Raw genomic sequence first — 22,955 nt, forward strand, 5'->3', positions numbered from 1 at the left:
CTATCTATCATCTGCCTGTCTGTCTATCTCCCTGTCTATCCATCCATGTCTCTATCTATCATCTGCCTGTCTGTCTTTCTTGGTGATGTTGTTTTATTCTGGTTCATGAAAACATGGAGATTTGACTCTCGTTCTTTACTTTCCTTCCCTCTGTTTTTCCTCAACATCCTGCTTTTATTTCTCTCTCTCCCTCTCTCTTTCTCATCACATCATCATAAACACCCAGTCCACCCACAAAGCCACCATGGTAACCAAATCCACCTCCAGCGGGCACACACACACACACACACACACACACACACACACACACACACAATACAGAGGACTGAAACATGCGTCATGCGTTGGGACCTTGGGCTGTCACAATCACATGCAGGGACCCGTGTGGACTGCAGAGCGTCCACTGGCTCTAAAACCCATGTGTCAGCAGCAGAGCCAGGGGCCACACACACACACACACACACACACACACACACACACACACACACACACACACACACACACACACACACACACACACACAAAGTTGCAGTAGCAGCCAAGTGTCACGTCCACAACAGCAGAAACAGAAAAGCAGGGCGTCCTGGTGGTTCAGTGGGTTAAGATGCCACCAGTGGACACACAGTACAACATCCTGGGATATTGGTCACACAGAGCTGATTAGTTTCATTATCAATTATGATTTCATTCACTTTTTCATCTAATCATCAGGGCTGTAAAAGTCTTTTCAGCAACAACGGTTTAGTGTGTAAAATGTCAGAAAACGGTGAAAAATGTCCCCCCCGGTGTCTCAGAGTCCGAGGTGATGTCTTCGAAGGTCTTGTTCTATCGGACCAACAGTCCAAATACATCCCGTTTACAAATGTGTAAGAAACAGAGCATTTTGGCTTAAAAAAAATGACTTAAACGATGAATCAGCTATCAAAATGGCTGCAGATTCTTTTTCTAACTATCAACTGACTGATTGATCGACCCGTCACCGCACCTCCACCATCAATAACTGGACTGGACTGATACCCATCTCCACTTACCGCAGCCTGTAATTGTCTTTTTAGCGTGTTAAACACAAAAAAAAAAATTCATCAGTAATAGGTAAAAGACAGAGAGTGAGCTGTGAGCAACTAGTCGAGCTCCAGACAAAGTGTCAGTAACAACACTGATAGATATATTCATCATTCAGGTCATTTTCTTTTCAGCCCCTGACACAACATCTGCTGGTGAAAGCTGCTTAAATGTGTTGCTTTTTCTTCCTTTTCTCTAAGTCTCATAGATTTTCTTCCTTCCTCTCCCCCCCCGTCGGGATAATCAGGCGTTCGGCGCCATCGCTCCCCCGATCACGTGCCAGTTTGCCGTGGGCTTCGGCACATTATAGAGTTAAACAGTTAATCAATGCGTCCGCCTTGAGAGCAATCCGGCGTCGCCGCCCGACAAGCAGCGGGTTTTCGCCGCCAAGCCGAACCGAGCAAATGTGGTGCTTTCGCTCAATAGATGACACAAATTGTCCGTCACTTATCAAAATTAGACCCAATTTTCAGTTGAACGCCTCATCCATTCACGGCTGACGCCTCGGCTCCGCGTCTCTCCCGCACTCCACCTCCGTCTAATTAAAAGGTTAAACTGTCAAAACGAACACACACACACACACACACACGCGAAACCGGAGAGAAAATCCTGAGCTTCGGGATTTACTTGGCATTAACATGTCGATCTTCGCTCTGCTTGTTTTCACGCTGTCATCGCCGTCAGGACAATAAGGGATGTTTTCACTACCCAACAGCACAATTGGAGGCGGGTTCGTTCATTTGTCAAGCAAAAAAAAAAAAGGCCAAACATTTTCTGTTTCCAGCTTCACAGATGCGAGGATTGGCTTCTTTTCTCTGTCTTGTATCAGTATAAACTGAATGTATTTTGGGTTTTGTGCTGTCGGTCAAACAAAGCAAGACAGTCGACATTACTGTCAACAAATCCCAAATTAAAAACGGGCCTTTTTTTTTTTTATTGACATTTTGTAGAAAAAAAAAAAAAGGCAATTGGCAGATTAATCAATAATGAAAATAATCGTTGGTTGTAGCCTTAATCATGAGGTATGAGGATAACAGCAGAGATCGAGAGCCTGTGGAGCGGAGGAGTCTAGTTTTCAGGTCCATCAACCGTTTATGGAAACAAAAACAAAACTAGCTTTTGGACATGTTGAACCATCGGTACAGGGCTTCGACTTCGCTTTGATTTTTTTTTAAAAACGTTTCTGGGTATTTAAACATTGATACTTATTCTGACGGCTTCCCGTGTGCTTGGCCCACATACTGTATTTTGAGCTTTTTAAGACATTTCTGCTCTGATTGGCCGCTCTGACCGCTCTGCCCCGCCACGACCTGACTTCACTGTCTGTATTGATCACTGGGGCCGTGAAAGGTGGAGGAGCTGCAGCGCTGGAGACCGCGAGTGGTGCTGCAGTTCCTGCCGCTTGCCGGGCAGCGTGTCGCTTAGCGCTCCTCGTTCTCATCCGGTTGCATCCCGCCACCTCGCTCCACCTTCACTCCACATTAAAAATCAAAATAGAGCAACAGTAAAACACGTGGGTGCTCTCATACCTTCGTTTCTATCGATATATCCTCGTGATGTAAAGTCATGTTACTGATTTTCGGTCAATCGGGGCCACTATCCATGTTTTCTCATGCGAACGGTCAAATAACACATCACACCCACGGGCCCGGCCTACGGCTCAGCTCAGCTCATTGTGGTCTGGCGGAGCCCAACGGGCATCGGCTTGAGGCAGACGTCACTTCACACAGGCTGCACGACAAAATGACTGACAGCTGCTCCACTTTCATAACACACCAACGCGCCGCTCACTGAGCTGTCACTGCTTTGCTTCCGATTTTTAAACCGGAAGCCACACGCCTTTTTTTTTTTTTTGCCAATGTAATCGATTCTTGAGCGGGTATCGAACCGCGATACTTGTCTGGTACTGACCGAAGTGTGTCACAGACTATGGATAACTGTTAAGCGCCAAAGTCGGCATCCAATCAAAGCTGGATCTGAAGACTGCTCTCATTATGGACTCATCCACCAATTATCGCCTTGACTAGTCCTAAAAATGCCCGTTATCATTTACCGCAGCCGGAGGAGCTGCCCTCAGGTTGTTGTTGTCTTGTACCACCAACAGTCCAAAACCTGAAGATATCCTGTGCATGTACAGTATGAAAAAGTATCAAATCCTGGCATTATTACACGAGGGCTCAGTCCACATCCATCTCTGAACTCAGCCGTCATTTTGAGCTCAACTACACGCCTTCAAAGTTTGGTGACCGTGTCCTGCACAGTCGTGACGCCATGGCGTGGACAAAAGCTGTCCCCAGGCGGACGTCAAAACAACCCGCCAACGTGCCCGAAACGGCCTCTGTGGTAGTTCCCACTACAGCAGCTGTCTCCAGGACCATAATTTGGCACGACGACACACACACACACAAGGTGACAAACAACACCGGCCGCGCTGTCGGTAATAAAGTCCATGGATCTTCTTTGTGCTCGACAGCTCATGAGAACAGCAGAGCGCCACGAAGATGACTCCATATTGACGCTACTGTGGGACACTGTACCACAACCACCTATTTACCTACTTTGCATGTACCGTACATGTCCGTCCCGTCATCACAGCTCTGCATGCCTCCAGATTTAAGGTCGTGTCGCTGATAAAACCTCCCAATTCCCGAAGCAAGGGGCCTTCGCTTCATGGGAAATTCCTCCGTAAAGCTATGTCCCACAGCAGCTTCGTAGCTTCGTCCGTTAAGCCTGATCAACGCTGAATCACAGACCACTCATGAACGTCCCTCTGAAAAGGCGGCGAAGCAGCTGCGGATACGGAAAAACAAGGCCACGCTGACCTGGAACGCACCGCTTCGGGCCACAGATGCGTGTTGTTGGTGCTTGTACGGTATGTACACAAACATACAACCAGGGCTCCACTGTTGGTGGGGAAAATACAGACGCCGCAATACTGCGCTTTTCCAAAAAGCTCCAAATCTGCAGGACTTTGGGAGGTGAAACCCCACAATCACCGTCACCCGCTCCTAATTAATATTCGGTTAAGAAAAAAGCTTGGATATGATGATGTGAAATATTTAGCGGAGGAGAAGATGTGCCGTCAGGTTGACACCTGAGAAGCACTTTGTTGATTAAATATGCATGCGTGGACGTTCCCTCGTTTTATATCGGTTTCTCTTTGTTTCTCCCGGTCAGACATTTTAATATTTAACACCTTCGGCTGATCATCACACAAACCGCGCTTCAGCTCGCTTTTGGGCAAAACGATCTACGAGATAAATCTCCCGAGGACATTAAACACACCAGAGCCCCTGTGAACTACATCATATAAGACTTAAATGGTTACTTTGGGGTCCGCTGGACATCCCGGCGCCGGAGTCCGTGGCCTTCCGCGGCTCCTCAATCAGCGGGGCAGCCTTGCAGTCGAGGCGCACGACGTGTAACAAAGAGCTCCCCGGATATCCTGCCCGCTCACGTCCAACAAGACCATCGACAGCTCCGTCTGTCCCATCTGCACGATGGCCCCGCACGGGAGCGCCGGCTAAACGCTCCAAAACGCTCGAGGGCAGCGCCCTAATGCCCGGACGCCACGGTAATGCGGCGGCGACGGGGGGCTTATCTGCCAGAGCTCGGCCTGCTGTCCAGTTCATCCAATAAACAGGTGGGGGACGAGGAATGAAAAGTTTCATCAAACCTCACTCTGCATTTCGAAACGCAGTGGTGGCTCCGGCACGCTGTTTATTGGGAATGATTTGTCTTTGTGGGCTGAAAACTTTGTTGGTCTCTGAGAATACCGGGTTTGTTTCCTTGCCAGCGGTTAGTTTTGTAGGGGGAGGCCTCCTTTTTTGTTGACTGTGGCCCGTTTTAGGTTCTCAAAATACCTGACACCTCGTTAAATTTAAAAGGGGCTGTGTGTGAGTTATGGCTGCACAGCCGACGTTGGCGTTACCAGCCGCTCAGTTCCCGGTCTAGAGGAAGCGTTTTGTGCGACCAGCAGTCCAAAACCCACAACATTCAGTTCGCCGTAAAAGAAACAAAACAAAACAAGAAAAACTAGCAAATATTATACAATATATCACTTGAGAAGAGGGTTTTGGCATTTGCCCTAAAAAATGACTTAAAGAATTTAAGCTGTTGCAGATGAAATGTCTGCTGATACGATCCCCACCACTAAAATACAGAGAGTGAAACGCAGCGAGGAAATCAGTGTTTTTCTTTCCCCTTCTGATTTTAAGCCTCTTTGAAACGATGCCATCCATCTACACAGCCTCGTCTGCAGCGCACCGCGCTCTCATTTTGTAACGGCCGCACGCACACAAAGCCGTACACTCTGCCCAAAATGCTCAGCGCAGGAGCCGACAGCAGACACGCTCTTGCCCTCCGTTTTTTCGATGCGCACCGGTGACAGACTCGCACACTGACGCGTCCATTACGCCATCGGGAGGCCTGTCGGGCTCCGTCCCGCTGGGATCCACCAATAACCCTGTCAGTCCTCTAACCACACACACACACACACCTGAGTGTTTGGAGCGTTTCGTGCTGTCTGACATTCGGCCGTGACGTTTCCACTTCCACCCGCCGTTTCCATCATTAATAACATCTGCCAGCAGCAGGTTCTGCTCTGATAAACACTCTCTGCTGGATTAGGAGCTTCAATAGGGCCTGCAGCTGCCACAGCTCTACCTCGGTATATGTGTGTGTGTGTCACTGCAGTGGGAGAAAATAAAAGCTTTCATGAATGATGAGGCCGATCAGAAGGAAACAGAGCAGTTTGATGTGTCGAGGTGTGACTGCGTTGGGAGATTTCAAAGGCAAGGACTGGTGTTTTTGGATTCAAGCTGCAGATTCCTGAGCGTCTGAATGTATAAATAGACTCGACCCTTTTTTTTTTTCGGGGCATTTTGCCCCAGAAATCACAGCATCTCTTGTGCATCACCCTGGAGAACCTGCGACCGGCTGCACCTGAGTGAAGGTAAAACCAAGTGCAGGTTTTTGCAGCCCTGACAAGAGTGACAGGCGCGTAAAACCCTCAGCTGTGTGAAATCTGAGTCGTCGCTTTTTTCTTTTTGTTTTGTTTTTTTACTGCAGAGCGGAGCGACGTAATCAACCCGGGTTCGCCGAGACAGAACCGCAAGTACACGAATCCCTGTGCCCATCACCTTGGCACATATTCATCCACTATAAAGGGACATTTCAGGCAAACGGGGTGGCTCGCATCCAGCATGTATCTAGGCTTCCGCCCTCACAATGTAGGCCTTCCCAAGCCTGCATGAATAAAACATGCCATCCCCATTATATAAGGCAGAGAAGCCCCGTTCCTGTCTGAGATGTACCGAAATAACAGCAGCGTGGATTGCTGTGATTGAGATTCAACGGCCCATGGAGAGAGAGAAGGAGAGAGAGCGTTTGCTGCATCTGTGTCTGGGAAGAGGGGGAGAGAGAGAGAGAGAGAGAGAGAGCGAGGGGAAGGAATCAGGAGGAGGAAAAAAAATATTCCCGAGCATCCTCCCCGTCCTCAGCTGCTCCGCAGGCCCGAAAAACACGGAGGCATGAGGCTGAGATCGCGGGCATCAAAAGCCGAGCTGCCCCCTCTGCGCTGCTCTGTCACGCAGCGTTGCATCGCAATGCTATTATTAAACCCGGCCACACCACACACACACACACACACACACACACACACAGGTATGATTGTGTCAACATCTCAAGGTCAAACAACTGGTTGTTTTTCGGACCCAAAACGGGCCAACGGGCGGGTTCGGGTTTTTCTTTCCCCCCTTCTTTTCTTTTCTTTTTTTAAAAAGCAACGCCGCGGAGACAAAGGGCAGCGGCCGAGTCCCGCAGTGTGTTCCCGCTCTGCCCTCATCCTCTACCGGCTACACGGAGCTGGCCAGGCCGGTCCCTGGCTGACAAACATCTGGATGGGAGGAGCGGGAGGGGACGAGAGGAGCAGGGAGGAGGAGGAGGGGGCCGCAGGAATGAACGGTTAGATTCCGTTAGTAGGTAGGCTCCCGGTGTGGATGGTGATGATGGTGGAGGTAGTGGTGAGATAACGGGATAGAGGGGGGAGAGGAGGAGGAAGAGGAGGAAGAGGAGTACGGGGGGAGAAGGCTGGCGCTCTTCTCGCCCCGTTTTTATTCATGTCTTACCCTCTGACAGCTCCAGCTCCAGCTCCGCCAGCCGGGCTCGGATCTCCAACGGTATCGGCGACGCCTCACGGTCCGCCATTCGGCTCGTACCGTAGAAAAAACCTCCCCGGTTCGACTGCTGCTGCCGCCTCCGCCGCCGCCGCCGCCGCTTCTGCTGCTGCTGCTGCTGCTGCTGCTAACGCCGCCGCCGCCGCTACTCCCGTCTCCTCCTCCTCCTCCTCCTCCTCCTCCGCCGCTCGGAAAGGGAGAGCTTCTCCTCGGCGGCCCCTCCTCGGCGGAGGCGCGTAAAGACAACGGGGCGTCGAGGGAGAACAAAGAGGACTAATCTGGGGCTCGTTTTAACGGGGGCCCGCCATGGCGCCCGGCTCCTCGAATCGCAGAAGACCCCGGTTGCTCGCTCGGCTCTCTACGCTGCCGTTGCGGTGGCTGTGGTGGTGGTAGTGATGATGATGATGATGATGAGGAGGAGGCTCCGAGTCAGCGCCGTTTGCAGCTTCTTGCCGCTGGTGTCACGTGTCTCTACGGCCACAGAGGGGGGAGGGAGGCGGCGGCGGCGGCGCCGGCCATCACCGGCAGGGGGCGCAGCGAGCGGCCGTATATAAGGACCTCTGCACTCAGGCGGTGAACCACACCTACGCCACAGAGAGACGCCGCGGTGGGGCTCCGTTTTCCCGCGGCTCACGGTGAAATCTCGGACCCGCAAACTGAAGGTTAGAGGCTATTTATCCAACTCATTAGGACCTAAATTAAAGAGTAGCTCCTCCATGACTTCAGTACAGAAACAGCCAAAGCACCGGTGGTTTTGTCTGATAATAACAATAATAATAATAATACATTAGCTGAAGAAGTATAATTGAGAATAGAGTAGATCTATTTTATGTATTTGATGGGATCTTACGCCACTTTGTCTTTTTTTTTTTTTACATTTATAAGGGCTGCAAATATAAAACAAAAATACATCCGGCATTGATTTTATTTGCAATCAGTCTTAACATCTTCATTGTCTGCGTGTGTGTGTTATTACCAGAGATTTAAAGATTTCACACAATGAAAATTGCTTAAAAATGAAAATTCTTAATAATTCTGTCCTTGCAACATAAGATGCCACTGGATAAACTGTGAGTGTACAAGAGTGTGTGGCAGATTTAGGGTCGGTCTATATCTCATATTATTTCAGTGTTGGGTCAGTTATGTTCTTCCGTCTTCTCCATTGCACTGGCCATTGCCCTTTAATATGGTCATTCATTCATTCATTCAGCATCTGCCTGCGTGTGGACGCTAAACCTCAACAGAAGAACGTGATTAATATTTAAGGTCAGGCAGCCTTTAATTAAGTCCGGGGTGACTGAACGAGCCTAATGTGGCGGTGACACATATGTGAGCATCAATTTGTCCCTCTGATACGCTGCATTTCATTAGAACTACTCATCCTCATTCATTGGGCCTTTAGCCTTCCAAGAATCGAATCACCCTGGCTGTAAACAAGCGACGGGGCCACATAATGGGAGTAATGACTGTTACAATGTGATTCAACTTCCATCTGCTGGTTAGAAGAAGGAACCGCAGCCAAGGGCGTGAATGTCATCTACTTGCACGTGGCTTTTCTGTGTGAGGACGCTCAGTGCTGTGACTGTTTCCATAATCACCGGACAGAATGTCTTAAAGGGTATTGGTGTTGTAAATGTATAAATTAAAAATTAAAAACATAAAATGAAAATGTCATGAAATAAAGCAGCGGTAGTCTAGTGAAGCTATGAATACCTTTGCATCAACGTTCATAAACACAAAGCAAACTAACATTTTTAACTTCAAAGGCACTTCTTTAATATTTGTTCAATATTATGTACATCTGTACAGAAAAAGTAACACGTGCCACAAACACACCTGCTCTCTCTCTATGACAACTGCTTTACATTTAAAATTTTATATTTTAAACAGAAGAACATTGGACTGAATCAAACTCAAGTTCTCAAATACAGTTCAAGGCCTTTCTGCTGAACCAATGCTTGCTTATGGACACTCACTAACTACCCCACCCAGGCAAAAGCATGCTTCCCTTTGTGGGACGACCTGTGTCCAAAACACTGGACATTGTGACACTGATGTACAACCAATAGACTTCTTCGTCCACACAGGGGAAACTAAAGCCTTAACACACAAAAGCACTCCTGTTTAACATAAATAAAAATATGGCATAAATTAAATTCTAAAATGAAATTTAAAAAAACATGCGGAGATAAAGGATTGATACAGTGTTTCTCAGGGGAACATACTTTCAAGTTCAATTTGATTCCTTGACTAGCAAGATCAAATCAATACAGGTGTGATCCTCCCAGTACTCACTAATACACACTGAACCTTGGTTCATTACAGGCCTTGACGTCTCACCTACTGAAAAGGAAAGAAATTTGGGTGACTAGCACTAACATTTAGAGAAAAAGCATCATGTGTGCCCACAGCTGCCCTGTAGACTAAAGCATTACACAGATGTAAGGAAATAAAAAACACCAAAAGAAGTTCAGGATCATGACAGAACATCCTGTACAGCAAGAAATCATCACACACACACACACAACACACACAACACACGCTAACAGCCGGGACAGAGGTGCCGGTGCCGTCAGCAAAACAAGGCTAAAAAACAGAACCGGGCTCTCGATAAACTTACCTGAACCACAAACCAAGAAATAAAACTAACATTAAGTAGCATGTCAACATTTACAGATTCTTCCCAGCTTCCTGTCTAAAAACTGAAAAGCTGGCTTTGACATCCTGAGTGGTTAATGCCCCCAGACCCACACCAGACCATACTGTCCTGACCAGGCCAGCAGTAAGAACCCCCCTGCCACATTGTGTGTGGGTTCAGTTTACAGATCCAGACCGAAATTTAGTTGATTTAAAAGCTGTGTTAGGTACTTGATGTAATATATGCTAACAGCCATCCTGCACTGTGAATTATACACACATACTAATCATTCTTCGTAGTAAACATGCAGCCTGTTTGCACAATTAGGACAGTACAATAATACACTCTGAGCTTGTAAGACAGAAGAAAAAGAAAAAGAAAAAGAACATCATAGGTGTCTCTCTCCAGCTTATCTGATCACCATGGTAACAGAGCTGGGTTTGGTGGTGTGGCCCGGACAGGTTGGGATGTGGTTTGCCTCTGAGGGGGCGTGGTCAGCAGGTGGGAGCGGCTCATTGGATGATGCTCTCTGGCAGATCTCAGCGTAGCTTGGCTTTCTGGACTCCTGTCGAATCAGAGCAGAGGTTGGGGTCGGTGTCTGTCACGCGTCTCCTCTACAGCAGACTGCTCCTTAAATTGATCTAATATGCTGTTCGAGCTCTTAACTATCCTTTCTATCCCACCCTCTCCTCTCAGGTCTTCCCACTTACTTCTCCATCTTATAATCAACATTCTGGGGTCAGAGAAGACGTTTATAAATTTTACCTATTTATCTACATATCATCAATTTTCTACAGGTGAGCAACAAAACCAACAAAGTTACACAATGTACTCAAACTTTTTAATTAGGGGTACGCCTATGAATATTACATCAACAATACCATCATAATTCACTGACATACACCAAATAAAAGTATTAAAATTAGTATTAAATTTGGTAAGAATATTTTTTCAGTGAAGACAAATCTCAAAACTTACCTGTTATATTGTTATATTCTGTAGTTTTTGCTCTTCTTTTTTGGGTCGTAAAGCATCTTTGAGTACACCAAAAAGTGTCATAAAAATCAGATTATTATTATTAAATTATATTATTATCATCTGCCTGATTAATGCCATTTCTGCATTAAAAAGGTATATTGTCTACTACTTACTAGTAATGAAACTTTTTTCCTGGCATTAGTAATGATAGTCCAACGACTGGGTTGGGCAATTTATCACTCGGGCTCTAGTAAATTTTTGTACTTTTGGTTGCAACCGCATGTTTTGGTGGGACTGACAGATCTCTGCAGAGATGGACTTTAAACATGGAAAGACCAAAAAGACCTAAAAGTTAGCCTGCAAACCTCCCCCAATTTCCTTCCTTCCTTCCTTCCATTCAATTTCAGATTTATTTCAAGGTGTTTTAAAATTATTGCTAATATTTCAGCCAGACTTAAACATATGTCTGGCTGAAATATGCTATTCCAAATACAGCAGTTCTCACATAAAAATAAGGAAAAAAATGAACACCATAAAGTAGTTGAAAGTGTAGCTGAACACATCTTACTGTGACTTGTTCCTGTGTGAGCTGAGTGGGTTTGGCCTCACTGGTTGTCTCTACGATCTCCTTCACATTCCTATGGAGACAAGAAGAACGATCTCAACACACACAGCCCTGACCATAACTGGAACCATGACAACTGGACAACATATGAAACATTTCAATAGCCAGGAAAAAGAAAAATAACGGGAGAAACTTGTGCTGTGGTTGTAGATCCAATCATGTCATAAGTAAAAGTGAACAGTAAAGGAACCTTGAGGAGTATTAGAAAATGACCCCGAGCAGCTGATGCAGAGTCTACTGCAGAAATAAATCATCATCCAGCTACTGTCTCAGGAATACTTACTGCTGTGGGACTGGCTGAGGCTCTTGTGAAATTGTGGGCACTGCTGCACTGGGGCTGCTGCTTTTGACTGGACCCTGTGATGATCAAAAGACAGTTCAGCCATCGGTGCGTGTATATCCGTGTATGTTTGTGACTTTACACTGCCTGGGTTTTATGTGTGAAAACAGACTCTGTTACCTTGCTGAGTGTGAGACTCAGACAAACGACACGTGGGTGTGTGTGTGCGTGTTTGTCAGACAAGACAGAGAATGGGTTACCTTGACATTGCTGTTGGATGCAGGTACGGTTGCTATGGCAATGTTTGCAAGAGGAAGAGGAGGGAAGCTCGTCAGCCCAAGTTCAAGAGGAGGAGACGGCTGACGAGGAGGCGACTGACTTGATGGATTCTACACAAACATGCACACAGTAAATATACAGTCTCAACATAATGAACTTTACAAACACTAATAATGCTCTGTGGCTACTTACACGATTGTTTCCAGCAGATTTGTCCCATGACCTTGGGTTCTCTCTCCTCCTGTGGCTGAAGTTTCCTCTCCTTTGGAGCAAAGAAACGGCGCAGAGCAGTGATGTTACTGTAGCTCTGACTGAAGGCCGATTTAAACTTCTGCACTGTGTAGGCATAGATGGCTATGGATGTGCACCTTTTAAGAATTGTAATTATTGAAAGGTGCAGAATACATCCCAAAATTCACCAGTGGTTCTTTCACTGTCTTTATCATTTTATTGTTTTTACTATTTGTTGGTTCTACTGTTTTCTAGCTTATCTTATCCAGTTGTCTTGACTAATATATCACAATGAGTTATTTCTTTGGGAGCTCTTTGTGACGCCAGAGAAGATAAATCAACACATAAGGTGCAGTAAAATGCTGCATCCCTTGCTGCAATTCTCCAGGATTCATTTTCCCTGTGTAGCGCTGACAGACAGGATGACAGATGCCAAAACTGTCCAGTGGATGAGCTCCCCTCCAGTCCTTTTGACTTCATGCTAACAGCTTTTGGTTGCAATAAACCAGTGTGCCCATTAAATAGACCAGAATTTATTTAATTATTTATTTTATTTTTTAAATTACAATTATAATTATTATTATTATTATTCCTGATAGTGGAAGGATATGACTGACATTACAGTCAAAATTTAATTTACAACATGTGACTTTTCTTGACACACTATAACTACATGAACTGTATTAGCTATGTGAGTATAGAAGGACTACTAAGGACTTGAGTTAGCCGGACACACAGTTGAGACTTGAGTCCCAAACGTCTGTAATTGAAGTAAATGTTTTTACCTTCCCCGCTCAGAAGTGGCTGACACAACTTGCTTGTTGGGCTCCAACCTTCCACCTCTGCTCTGACGGCGCATGTTGCCCCGCGACCACCCTCGACCCGGCTTCGTCGGAGAAGAGGAGCGCTCCAGCGGTGCCTGCTCTGGGTGTGAGGAGTCATTCTGATGGACCTGCCAACGGTCTCCAGAGTTTGACCATCTCGAGCCTCTCCTGGAAAATATTATTGATGACACATTATGCTGGCAGGCACCAACGTTAACAACAGACTGACAGCTATGCAAATATAATGACAAAAATGTTATCACAGCTAATAAATGGGAGGTATACAAGTTTATTTCTTATAACAATTTTGCAAGCCACAAAAGGCACAAGACAGAATGAGAAGTTGTTACCTCGGCCTGTGTGGGTTGTGAGGTTTGAAGTTGGAAGCTGCTGCAAATCCATTCATGAAATCATTCAATGATGGAGGCTGTGGGCAAAAAAGTGGCTTAATGATAACTAAATCCCACTGCTTATGATCACAGAGCTACTGTTCGCACATTCGGTGAGTCATCACCAGCAACAGCATCCGCAATTCAAAGAAAACGAAAAGGAATGTTGTAATGTTGAGGAAAAAAATAAAGCGTGTTCCTGTGACGCATTTTCAACATCGAATGACTCACCTCAGAACATTTTTGGTATCCGGATGCAGCTGAAGCCCACATCTCACTGGTGAAATCGTACAGCTGTTGTGCTGCCACGTGGGCGGGGCATGGCTGCTGGTAGGTGGTCGGCGGAAAGTAGGAGCCGTAATGATTGCCGCACTGATCCAGCTGGGTGGGTCTGTAGCCATTTTTTGGAGCGTAGGAAATGACTGCCATGGTCTTGGCCTTTATCCTTACCATTAACGGCTTTCCCTTAAACACCCGAACCTCTTCTCTGAGGTATTTGTAGGCCTGAAGACATGCACAGAAAGTAACGTGTTATCGTCTGAATAATTGTGTTTTCAAATCATATAAGCTACAAAATCAATTAAAGCTTTACTTCGATGATTATTTTAAGCAACAAGACCACAACATAGGTCGGCTGTATTTTACCTGTTGTGCATCGGCTTCGGATTTGAAGGTGATGAACCAGTTATCGTTGCTTACAAACTCACAGCTCAGGAACTTGGGCAGGTTCTCCCCCTCAAAGAGAGCTTCCACCTCCTGCACAACGACAGCAATATTAAACACACCGACACTGTCACACATAAACTTCACATTTAAAAATCCCTGCATTTTACCGGCTCAATGAATACGACACACGCTGACATTGACAGGATACCATGACAGTCATCTAGATCTGTGAACAAAGGTTATTCACAGAAACTACTATCACAGTATAGGAGGATGTAAAGAAATGATTTTTATCTAACTACAGAAGCTGCTATTGGATAAATATTTAGATGGACCAGATGAAATATTCTGCTATGAAAGGAGTTGGGTTGTGTGGGCGTTGGTGGTGGACCCTTGCCTCTCGAGGTGTGGTGTTAGGGATCTCACGAAGGATGAGAACACATCGACTCTGTCTGGGCCGAACCTTCTGTCCACACGGAGCCACCTGGACCAGTGGCAGGGCTGCCATCCAATGAGAAAACAGCAGAATATCTCAGATACAACAACAAACCACATTTGTTACTCTCCCATTTACAGTTTGCATGTAATGAGTCCAGCGAGAAAAATCTTTGTAAAGAGACAATAATGAAAAAAAAATTTCCCATTAATATTTTATATTTGGAATGGAAATTGATTGATGAAATGATTAATCCATTATCTTTTCCAAACATTACATAGAATTTTCCACCCTGATAAAAAACTTAAAGAATAAATGTCAGTCAGAGATTACGGTGCAGAAATATAAACTGACCCTTCAGGATGTCGGAGATGAGGTCCAGGTCCGTGCTGAGATTCTTGATCTTGTCGAGGCTGGCTAGAGTTGCAATGGAAATGTACTGGTCACTGTCCATCTGAGATTTGAGGTACAGGTCGCTGCCAAGGTGCTCCCTGTGGACAGACAGTCTGGTAAGAAGAATCCTCTACTGAAGAATGTTTGGAGAGGTTACCAAAGGTTACGTCAAGTTGAACATGCAAAACATGGGAATTGTATTAATTTCATTAAAAGACAGAGCAAACGGTTTATTTACTTACATCGGTGGGGAGCGACATAATAGTGCACAGAGGTATTTTTACTGCTTTATCAGAGCATTGGCAGTACAGTTTAAGTTCTGTTTTTATGCTTCAACAACATGTTGTATTGTTCATAACCACAGTCAGTGATCATCTAAATATTTGATGACATGACTTCTTCCAGAGAAAGAATATAAATGGTGTGTTGTGAGTTATGACCTGGTCAGGCAGGACTCCAAAGCTGTCCTCAGCTCTTCTCTGATCTCATCTGAAACCAAAGGAAGTCATAACCACATCTGAGTTCACATTCATTGCTTTAAAAAAAAAAACTGTGGTTTTACTGTGTTTAAATAAGTACAATTAATATAACCTCAAAAAAAACTAAAAGACAGCTGAAATCAGATTCATACCTGTGACAGGTGGGTCAACGGACTCTCCATTATCTATAGGCGCTTCAGCAGCCAGCGTCTGGTACTCCAGTGAGCTGGGATCAGCCACAGCCTCAACCAGGCCCATGTTCTCCAGCTGGAACTCTGGCACGTACCCTAAAAGTCAACCCCACAACATCTTTCCAACACACCATAACCATAATCTGCATGCTGGCATTGACATCAATAAACCACTGTTGTTTTTGTCGTGTTCAAAGAGTAAATGACACACTCATCATCACAACTGAAGTCCTGGAATGCAGAGCACATCATAATTTAATGAAACCTAACACTGAAGACTGTAGAGCTATTTTAGTTCTGGGGTCCAGGTCAAGGTGAGTCCAGCCTACCTTTGTGATTGGTCAGATCGTTGGAGAACTGCAGCCATGGCTGCTGAGCCGGAAGGTAGGCGGTGCTAGGGAGGTCTAAGTTAAAGTTATGATTGGTCCATACTTCAGCATCAGGGTTAAGGCTAGGAGCAGCAACGGGTTCCTGAAATGAAGAGACACAAAGGTGCACAGTATTAATCCATTATGAAGAGTTCAACCAGATGGATTTTTTTTTTTTTAAACATAAGTGGCAGAGCTATTTAGAGAGGGAAAAAAAAGAATGTTAACCACAGATACGTAATCAAGACAGATTTTTCAGAAAACAGACCTTCAGAATTCCTCCCTAATTTAACCATGATATATCGATATCGTTATTTTACAAGTAGTCTATGTATTGTTACTCTGTGAAATCATTTCTTATCTCATTGTTATAAAAACAGTGACTATGTATCAAGGACATCTGTGTGAACAATGACAACTAGTTATGTAACATCTTTGTAACAAGGGTTATGTAAGACTCTGCGTACTTTCATACCAGTAGTAAATGCTCAGCCCCGACCTGTTTAGTGTGTGTTTAGTTTGTACATAAATGTATCAATAAACAATGTCATTCTTTCCTCCCAGAATCATAAAAATATTTTAAATATTTTGGGGATAAGGCATCAAACTGAATGTTTTCACTCAACCCAGCCACCCCACATGTTGAGCGAACACTTACAGACTGAGTGCAATCTGTGTGCCAGTCCCACACACACAATCCCTGAGGCATCACAGTGCTGTAGGGATAAGCTCCTAGCAGAGCCATAGAGGGCTGGAGCTCTGAGACCAAGGCTGGGATCTGCTCTGCATCAATGCCTGCCTTGCTCTCACCCTGGCTGAACTCAGTCTCAGATGCCCCCTGAGCCCAGCCCATGGACCTGTCCTCCAGACCCAGTTTGATCCAGGGATCAGGATAGAGGCAACAGACTGACGAGTCTGCGTCCTCTCCCAGCAGCTCAGACACCATCTCCTTCATCCCTCCTTCCCTCTCTCCCTCCTCAGCAGCTGACGGCAGTTCATGACCAACTAAGTGAATCTCATAAGACGGAGTTGAGGCATAAATGTCAATCTGACCTGGGTCAACTGTGATCACGGTGTGCTCCTCCTGGCAGTCCAAAACCAAAGTTCTGTCATCCTGACAACTGAAGTCATTAGGAATCATGTACGTATCACAGATGCTGGTGTGGGCATGGACCTCAACGCTTTCACACGGTGTCTCTGTAGCTGAAATATTGGGAGTTTCTGCAGCAATATCTCCGTTTTGTGTGGGCTGCTCCTCCTGAGACGTCTTCATCTCATTAATTCCCTCCAGGTGAATTCCATTTGATGAATCTCCAGGTTGAGGTAAACAGTGAGCAGTGTCATGCTGCAGGCCAAAATCGACTCGAGGGGTCACACAGTCAGAGCAAACACTGGAGGTAAGTATATCTGGGGGTTGAGGACTGTGGGACTGCTGTTCTGATGTATCTGAAGATTCATGCTTAATTGGCATAGAGAAGGGGTAAATCTGCGTTACCTGTGAAACTGTCTCTTCTTCTTCCCTACACTCATACATGGATACTTCCTCTGGTGGATTTACCTTCATTTGGATTTGGCTGCTTTCACTCACAGTGGCAGCACAAAAACTCTGCTCATCTTCCCCCAAAGATGCGCAAGGAGACGAAGAAGAGGGGAGTGGAGTGGAGGAAGTGATAAAAGAAAGCTCGCTTTCAGCAGGCGGAGGCTGTGTGAGAGGACTGAGACTTGAATCCTCATTGCAGCTTTCGGGGTCCTCAGGGTCCTGAAGAGTGATGCTTGTATTTACAGCTGTGCAGTCGTCACAGTGCTCAGAAAACACATCACATTTTTCATCACTCATCTCTAGGTTAGAGGTGTTGTGGCTCAATCCAGTTAAATCAATTGTAACATCACCTCCCTCGACATGTTTGCTGCTCTCTGGCTTTGGTTTTTTGACTGCCTGTCTGTCATCTCCGCTCATGAGGACATCCTGCGAAAGCTTGTCTGAGCCAGACACCACCTCCTCAATCTGTTTGTCACGGTAATCAAACCTGGCATCACTATGCTCAGATTCAGTGGATGGAGGTTCAGCGTCTTCACTAGGAGGCTTAATGCTGCTCAAATCGTTTGCATTCACATCTAATTTGTCAGATGCGATGGAGTCACATTGGTGAGATGTGGTGTTAGTTAAATCTGTGATAGGTGTCAAATCTTTGTGACAGGAGAAGGCAGTGAGTTCAATGGGCAGTGATGACACAGCAGAGATGGTGGAAATTGACGATACCTCTGTAAGAGTTGTATCTGCTGTGCTGCTGTGGACAACATCACCCTCCTCACTGTGGCTTCTGCAGAAACTCACAGGGATGGCCTGGCTCTGCAGGGAGGGTTTATCCATCTCAATATGTCCTCCAGAGAGAGGCAAAGCATCACTCTCCTCCTTGTGCAACAGCTCGAGGTCAAGCTGTGAAGAACTGGGCCTCTGACTGTAAGTATTCAGTTCAGGAGATTCAGTGGCTGGTTGTGAACTTTGGATGTGCTCCTCTTTTATCAGGTCACACTCACGCAGATGATCGTCCAGAGGATTTAAGTCAGAATCCACACGCTGATCTAATTCTCTCCCCTGGAAGTCAGCCACTGTTTCCTCTGTGGCATTAAAGACTCTCTCTGCTGATCTGTCGTCCTCCAAGTGCACACTCGGCTCCTCTGAACACACACTCTCCTCGCACACACACTCCTCTGTAACCGTTTTCTCCTCTGAGCCCTTCACAGTCTCACTCTCCACACATTCATTCTCCTCCACACATACACTCAACAATACATCCATGGATTCATCTGTATCCTTTGCAGCTGTCTGGCAATTCAAATCTTGACGATGCGGGCTGTGTGGTGCGGACACCTGATGGTCCTCCTTATTTATTTGACTGCTGGATGGGGGCAGCGGGTCAGGCAGAGGATCTGCCAGCTGTGGAGACACAACAGGTTGAGCTGAGGTTGTCTTCTCTTCTGAGAGTGAATTATCTGAGTGTGTATGTGACGGGACAGTGGAAGACTGTTCAGCAGCATGTGACTGTGTTGAAGCTGCTTCCTCATCATGTGACTGGCTGGTCATTTTAGATTGTGCGACACATGGCTGGTCACAGACTGTAGATGCCTCAATGTTTGATTGGCTGGCGACCGGAGACTGCACTGTGGAGGGGAGAGCAGCTGTTTCTCCTTCAGCTGTGTGCAGTGACTGTGTTGCTCCAGCTGTTTGGGATTGGCTTTGATCGTGGTCATGTTCAAGGTCATCGGCGTCAATGGAACATATGCTGTAGAAGCTCTGGGTCCTTGTTTCGAAACCTTGACACAGTGTCGTGACAACACAGACTTCCTCATCCTTGTGCTCAGCTTTGGGGGAATCCTGCTGTGTTCCCGGACATAAACTGACCAGCGCCTGGTGATCTGACAGCTCACTCACTGTGACGTTGCCCGTGCAGTTAGCGGGGGGTAACCTGGCGGGAGCCGACCAACTGCTCGCTGGTTTGTGCAGCTTCTGCCTCTCTGGGAGCTGATTGAACCATAAAGCCCTGAGCGTGGCATTCTCCAAAATCTTCTGTCTGACTGGACTCTGTGTTGGCACCTCCATATAGGGAGCCGGTTCACAGCTGGGCCTGGCAATGTGTGCCACACCTGCCTCTGTGTCCGTGTTTGTATGTATATTGGTGGTGGTTGTGATAATAATAGCCTCCTTCTCCTCGTGAAAGCTCGCTGGTTTAAGATCCCTCTCACTCCGCGTGGTGCTGTCCCTGTTGGCCACAGCGACCTTTGTACAAACTTTGTTGTCCAGTTCCGGATGGCTTTCCTCATCCCCCGGAGGCTTCCTCCGGACCGGCCCGTCTGGCACACATGTCTCTTCTTCCTCTAAGCACACATGCTGAGCTACAGCCGCAGCATGTTGCCTGACCTGCTCCGTCACTTCAGTCAGCCCATCATGGAGCGGGGGCTGTAACAGATTGCTCCTCTCATTCTGCAGGCCGGGGTTGAGCTCCTTACTAAAGCAGCAGCCCATCTTCTCCGGCCTAGAGTGGGAATAAAACAAAAGACTGCTATGGCCACACACACGAAGAGCCTACAAAACACGAGACAAAATCATGAGCCGCTCCTCACGATGGCTCGGCCACATGCGGAAAGAGAAAAGACCCTCTACTCCCCCCTGCTTTGCCCCCCCTTTCCCTCCTCCTTTTTCCCCTCCCCTGCCCAGAATAGCAAATATGAAGGAGCTCACATGTCCCTGCCACTCAACAGGGGGCTGCACACTACTTTATGTGTGTGTATTTGTGCGTATGAATGTATGTGGAAGCCCTAGTTAGGCTACAGTTTGAGAGGGGTCAGCACATGGCCCAGCAGCCACCAATCCCAGCAGTGCTGCAGCAGTGTCCACTCCTCCTCCCTCCCTCCTTCCCTGAAAATCCCCCATCCTCCCTCCTTCCTTCCATCCCACCATTCACTTCTCTTTCCCTCCCACTGATACCTTTCTGTTTCACTTACATCAGTTTTGCTCTCGCTGCTTTAGCTTCCCCCTCCCAACCTCCTCCCTGTCTCCCCTGACAAGGCCACTGCCCCCCGAGCCCCAGGCATGCCTGAGTGGCTATCTGGGCCCCAACAATCACACAGATTATTCTGCCTTTGTGAATAGGTTAAGGACTGGAAACACGGGCCTCAAGATGACTTAAGAGCAGAGGCTCAATTGTCTTTTTTTAAATAAAACATTTATATAACAATTACTTTTTCAATATTGTTATTTCTGTTGTTATTTTTGTGAACTCTGCACATACAACAACTATTGCATGTTTGTCCATCCTGAAAAATCTCTCCCCTTTTGCCTTCCGGGTTTCTTCATTTTTCCTTCTTATTCAGGTTCTTCCTTATCCAAATTGAGGGGTTACGGATAGAGTGTGTCATATGGTGCACAGATACTGAAGCCCTTTAAAAGGAGGGTGTTTGTGTATGAATGTATGTGGAATTTATGAATTTTGAGCGCCATAAATAAAAATGACTTAGATTTTCCGAACATATTTTGGTTTTCAGGCTGGAATCTTACAGTGAAGTTGATTCTAAATTCATCTATGTAGAACAGCGACTGTGCTGTATAGTTATGTTATTTTAGGTGTATAAATGCTGCAGGTGTCTGTGTGTGTGGTGAGATTAATGGTACAGTACCTGGTAGAAGTAGTAGTATCCAGGACCTAGCGCTCCGAGCGTTAACTGCACCTGTAGATCAGCTGGACACAGTTGACTCTGGTATGACGTCATGTGACTCGGGCTGGTGGGTAACTGAACAGGAAGAGCGCTGCCACGGTCAATGATCACCACGGAGATTGGCAGGGGGAGCGACGGAGAGAAGGAAATGAGTCAAAACACCAGCTGGCATGATGGAAACACTGCAACAACTAGATTACTCAGTATGGACTAAAACTGCAACTGTCCCGGTAAATACTGCAGGCTGACTCGCTGTAAACAACAGAGCCATGATCTTAAATTTGTTTGTGATAAGCAGATGCCATTGTATCTGCTTATCACAGATAATGCCAGTCATTATCTAATACACCCACAGAGGCCTTTCACTAATGACTACTTTCATTACTCATAAAACTTTTATTAATCAGATAACAATTAGCCATATAAATATCAAAATAAAGGCAGATGTCAATCACAGTTTACCAGAGCTGAATATTATAGCTTCACATAGTTTTACAAACACCTGAATAATCTAAAATAAACCATTTGATATCGAACCTGGAGAAAAAAAAAAAAAAAAAATTCAAAGCAAGCAGTTCAAACTGATAAAACTTTAAACAAAATAAAATTACTGATATTTAGCTTTTTTAGATATTTAAAATTAAACTGCGACAGTGTTGATAATCATCAACATTGTTTACTGAGCAAAAACGACAAAAGTTTGCTGGCTCATGCTTCTAGAATGATAGTTGTTGCCACCTTGGGCTCTGGGAAATAGTGACAGACATTTTTTAATTACTTTCTGACATTTCATTGACTCAACAATAAATCAAAAATAAATAAAAAAATCACCACATTTGCTCTCATTCACTCTGCTGTAATATAACAAGGTGACGACAGAAACTGACCTGACTGAATAAAACAACCATATGAAAGCAATCATCTGAACAAACTTAACTGCCAACTTTTCTTTAGAAATGATGTTAAATGGACATCGTGCAGTGTATGCGGAGGCGATAAAAATCACAAACCCTAACCTCTGTACATTGCTGGAAAACAGTTTACTTTATACACCTGTACATTTGACATGATTCAGATAACATTTATCATTTACTACCCTACAGGGGCTATTAACCTTAATGAGATGCTGTATATTGTAGGGGTGCAACTAATGATTATTTTCGATAGCGATTCATCTACAAATAATTTTCTCAATTAATCGTTTGGTCTATGAAATGTCAGGGAAAGGTGAAAAGTATCCGTCCCAGGTCCTCAGTGTCCAAGGTAACACTTTCAAATGCCTTGTTTCGTCCGACAAACTGTCCAAAACTGATCTGGCCTAGCTTTGTTGACACTAACTGTATTAAAGGACAACATTTTCCTAAGAGTTGGATTGAAAAAACTTCCCAAGTTTTCTTTCAATATGTTCAAAATAAGTAAACCGAGTCAGTAAAATAAAAGTATAAGTAAAATAATACCTCAGCATCCACTGCACAAACCTGATTTCCACTGCATTTTATTAAGTTTAGCTTGGGGCTATTTATTCATATTATACACAGTATATCACGTTTCACCATATATGATATTATATATAATTCCTATCTTGCACTTCACTGTAATTTCTTAGTCTCCTGTTTTTTCTGTTTTATTCTATTTTAGCTTATTGTTATCCTCTATTTTCTTTTACTTAATAAATCCTATATCAATTTAAATGAATATCAATCCCATGTAAATGTCTTTCTGTACT

General features: G+C 45.5%; 2 protein-coding genes across 2 annotated transcripts in view; both read right to left on the minus strand.

Annotated features, from left to right (window-relative positions):
• LOC120789799 (disco-interacting protein 2 homolog C-like) overlaps nucleotides 1-7,269 on the minus strand; it is a 47,495-nt gene extending 40,226 nt beyond the window's left edge. Inside the window, 1 exon segment of the mRNA XM_040126825.1 lies at nucleotides 7,191-7,269. Coding sequence (XP_039982759.1) covers nucleotides 7,191-7,269 — 79 coding nt within the window.
• Nucleotides 7,270-9,001: 1,732 nt separating this feature from the next.
• On the minus strand, nucleotides 9,002-21,301 carry LOC120789627. The gene is made up of 16 exons (XM_040126448.1): nucleotides 21,191-21,301; nucleotides 16,674-20,049; nucleotides 15,977-16,118; nucleotides 15,609-15,743; nucleotides 15,418-15,466; nucleotides 14,939-15,075; nucleotides 14,546-14,649; nucleotides 14,128-14,238; nucleotides 13,714-13,986; nucleotides 13,444-13,520; nucleotides 13,055-13,261; nucleotides 12,231-12,300; nucleotides 12,020-12,148; nucleotides 11,763-11,836; nucleotides 11,423-11,492; nucleotides 9,002-10,441 (listed from the first exon to the last, which is right to left on the minus strand). Exons 2-16 carry the CDS (start codon nucleotides 20,037-20,039, stop codon nucleotides 10,286-10,288), a joined length of 5,100 nt encoding a protein of 1,699 aa, XP_039982382.1. The 5' UTR covers nucleotides 20,040-20,049; nucleotides 21,191-21,301; the 3' UTR covers nucleotides 9,002-10,285.
• Between the last annotated feature and the right edge of the window lie 1,654 nt (nucleotides 21,302-22,955).

Source organism: Xiphias gladius, chromosome 5 (genome assembly GCF_016859285.1).
Source record: "Xiphias gladius isolate SHS-SW01 ecotype Sanya breed wild chromosome 5, ASM1685928v1, whole genome shotgun sequence".
In the NCBI taxonomy this organism is placed as follows: Eukaryota; Metazoa; Chordata; class Actinopteri; order Istiophoriformes; family Xiphiidae; genus Xiphias; species Xiphias gladius.